Here is a 3,778-nt window from a genome sequence, read left to right on the forward strand (position 1 = left end):
TATCACATTTGGGCAGCTCGGAACAAGAGGAAATTTGACATGACGGAAACGACGGCAACCGCTATTACTCGGAGGATTCAAACGCATGTGTACTCAGTTATGTTTCTGCACCATCCGGAATTGACGACCAGCAGTGGAGGCCGGTTCATGCTCGGCCAAATCGACGCCATTTAGGGCCGGGGTGCTTAACCTCAGCCGAACTTGTTTTTGTTTACGTATTTGAGTTTCTTTATGTTATTTTTATGCTTTTCGATAGCTTGTAGCTATCCGTTAGTGCCTCAATTCCCTCGGGTATGCCCGTTGTAATTGTCTACGACTTTTTTTGATTTATACTATTTACATCTTCAATCAAAAAAAATAAAGAGCTCTCAGTAGTAAGAAAGAGCTCTCAGTAAAAAAACGCGCTCCCTGAAAGTTAGGAAAAGAGCTTTCCGCCGCCTTAGGTTTTCAGCCGCAGACGGTGCTTCTTCGAGCCGTATCTTTTTTTCTACCGGGCGGAATTTAACGGTGCACCCACCGTTGGATTCCTCTCGGAAAGAGCTTTCTATACGTTGTTATTGCGTTCGATGTGGAGCTGTGGATCGGTTTCTGTGGACGTTCTACCGAGGACGTGCGTTTTGACGGCGAAGGTTCGGATCTGAGGCATATCTCCCTCACCGGTGGTTGGAAATCAACGGGGCTTATACCGTTGGATACTCCATTTCAAGGGCTACCTTTGGGCGGTGGTTTTGCACGATTTGGATCTCTGGATTTGGTTTTGTGAGGATTCTACGGTGCGTGCGCAGTACTGCCGGCGACGGGGCTTCTCGGAGGCATAACTCCCTAACCGTTGATCGGAATTTGACGGATCTTATACCGTTGGAATCCTCTCTTCAAGAGCTTTCTTTTGAGTATAATTTGGCACGATTTGGAGCAGGATATCGGGAGCTCTGATCGCGTTACATCGGCGTGAAGAGTCCCACGTTGAAGGGACTCTTGGTAGCGGTAGAGTTTTGAGATCTAAGGACTCTTGCTAGGGTTTGGGCGTGAATTTGCAGCAAGAAATCTTTCCCACCGTTCCACATGGTGAGGAAAGGTGGACGGGGCAAAGAGACGCTTGGCAAGGGAGGTGAAACGAATAACGGCATGGCCAAAACCTTGGATGCGCAACCGGTGATGGGTTTGGCGAGTGGCGCGGTGGCCCCCACCACATCGGAGCCTATCACTCCGGCCATTCCTCATACCGAAACTTCTAAGGCAGCAGAGGAACGTGGACGAGTTCCCACCGAAGACAAGGAAGCTCTGAAAACGTGGGCAAGTTTCTTCAAAGGCACGCGCCCACCGCCGGCGGACTTGGCGCTCCACCCGGTGGAAGGATTGGATGACTCCGATGAACTACGATTCGGAGAAGACGATGTAGTTGAGTTGGATACGAGGGGTGTGTTCTTGAGTGTCGGTTATTTTCCGGGGCCATTCCCCGGAATCGATGCAATCAAGGACATCAAAGCAAGATGGGGGGTCCCGTCGAAGTACCAAATCCATCCTACCGGGTGGATTTTGTTCAAATTTCAAACGGACCAAGATAGGACGAAGATTATGGAGGCGGGGAAGTATAATTTTGGTACTTCCACACTGTATGTTCGCAAGATGCCAAAGTTCTTTAACTTTGACATCCGAGAGATGGTATATGTTCCGGTTTGGGTGACGCTTCGCAACATATCCGGAGAATTGTACAACCAGAAGTCCCTGAGTATGATTGGCCAGAAGATCGGTCGCCCGGTTCAAATGGACAAGAATACAAAGGAGTTGGCCAGCTTTGGCTATGCACGGATTCAGGTGGAGGTGGATGCTTCGAAACCTCTACGGAAATCGTTGACACTGATCAACTCGTTGAACCAATCTTACGAGGTTCAAATCGAGTATGGTTATGTTCCGGCCTATTGCACTAAATGCAAGACGATGTCTCACACATCGGAAAAGTGTAGGGCGGCTGAATTGAAGAAAAGACGCCGGAACCGGAAAAAGGCAGCACCCCCTGCCCCCCCGGAGGGTGCTACGACCGTGACTCCACCTGAGCAACCGAAGGAAGGGGAAGATGCCATTGTTCCATGGACGGGCACCCACACGGTATTTGAGGATTTGAGTGACAGTGATGCTTTGGACGAAGACATTAGGGAGGAGGATGTGGTTGAAGACGATGATTCCACGGATTGCTATGAAACGCCCGTGCGTACGGGGGATGAGCTACCGAAATTCGACGATCTCAATACTCCTGTGGCTTCGACTCCGGGTAAGCAACCATTTATTACGCGCAAGAAGAAGGACCTCCCGGCTAATACTATCCTTGTGCCAAAAGGGAGGGATGACGCATTCCCAGTGCGAGTGGAAGGGGCGAAGACGCCCACCAGTGCAACCGATGAAAATACGCTATTGCCGCGGAGGGGCATGGTTTCTCCTATAGTTAAACAATGATTGTCGCCTGCTGGAACGTGAGGGGATTAAACAATGCCCTCACGCAAAACGAGGTCGCCGACCTCATTAGGAGACATAAGGTGGATGTATGCGGTTTATTGGAGACGAAAGTATAGGATCCGGGGGTGTTGGAAGGGATTATGTCTCGGAAATTCCGGCACTGGGGTCAAGTGAACAATTTCCAACTTCATAGGGCGGGCCGTATTCTATTGATATGGAATCCGGCGACCGGTTGAAAAATCGGGTGGCATTGCTGTGACCCCTTATATGGTTAATGATATTCAAGAGTGTTGTCGGGTAACCGGATTGGATGACTTAACCTCTACGGGATTTTACTATACTTGGTCAAATCATAATGTGTGGAGCAAGCTTGACCGAGCTATGGTGAATCCGGTTTGGCTGCAAGCGTATGGCAGCAGCTCGGCTACTTTCTTACCGTTCGGGAAGCATTCGGACCACTCGCCGATCTTAGTAAAGATGGGGGTGGATGGGGAGCCGGTTTCTCGCCCGTTCCGATTCTTCAATATGTGGACGATGCATGGGGATTTTAAAACAATTGTTCAAGACGTTTGGACAGCGGATCGTCAAGGAAGCCGACAATGGGCGGTGATAAAAAATCTTAAGGCATTGAAATCCCCTCTCAAGAGCCTTAATCGGAACGAATTTGGTCACATTTCGGAACGAGCTAAACGGGCATCTCATGATCTTGAGGAGAGCCAACAGCAGCTGCATGACGATCAGCATAATGCAGCCCTGCAACAAGAAGTACTTAGTCGATCGGAGAAGGCGAAATTTCTCACAAGGGCGGAACGAAGCTTCTACTACCAAAAGACGAAGCTACATTATTTGAAGAACAGCGATCGGCCGACGAAATTCTTTCATGGCATGGCTAAACGTAATGCTCAACGAAACCACGTGGCATCTATTCGCCGTGCGGACGGGACGATGACCACTTCACGTGAGGAAGTCCATGCAGAATTTTTGAAGTTCTACATGGAATTCTTAGGAACACGTCAGCCTTGTGATGCTATTGACTTGGGGGTTCTACATTCCGGGCCAAGGATTCAAGAGGATGATGGTGCTGCTCTTATGGGACCAATCCTTAATTCGGAAATAAAGAATGCGTTGTTTGATATCTCGGACGACAAGGCTCCGGGACCGGACGGTTTTTCCGCCCACTTTTTCAAACACTCATGGGACACGGTTGGGCCACTCTTGACGGAAGCAGTGCATGAATTTTTTCGGAGTGGCTCTTTGCTGAAGCAATGGGATAACACGGTACTTGTCTTTATTCCGAAGAAAGTACAAGCTCAAGAAGTGGGGGATT

General features: G+C 49.3%; 1 protein-coding gene across 1 annotated transcript; it reads left to right on the top strand.

Moving 5' to 3' along the window:
- The first annotated feature begins 415 nt into the window (after positions 1-415).
- LOC148772349 (uncharacterized) lies at positions 416-2,451 on the top strand. Its single transcript, XM_088815000.1, has one exon. It carries the CDS (start codon positions 1,063-1,065, stop codon positions 2,449-2,451), a length of 1,389 nt encoding a protein of 462 aa, XP_088671126.1. The 5' UTR covers positions 416-1,062.
- Positions 2,452-3,778: the final 1,327 nt, after the last annotated feature.

Source organism: Erythranthe guttata, chromosome 2 (assembly GCF_056151865.1).
Source record: "Erythranthe guttata isolate IM_541 chromosome 2, IM_541, whole genome shotgun sequence".
Taxonomy (NCBI): domain Eukaryota; kingdom Viridiplantae; phylum Streptophyta; class Magnoliopsida; order Lamiales; family Phrymaceae; genus Erythranthe; species Erythranthe guttata.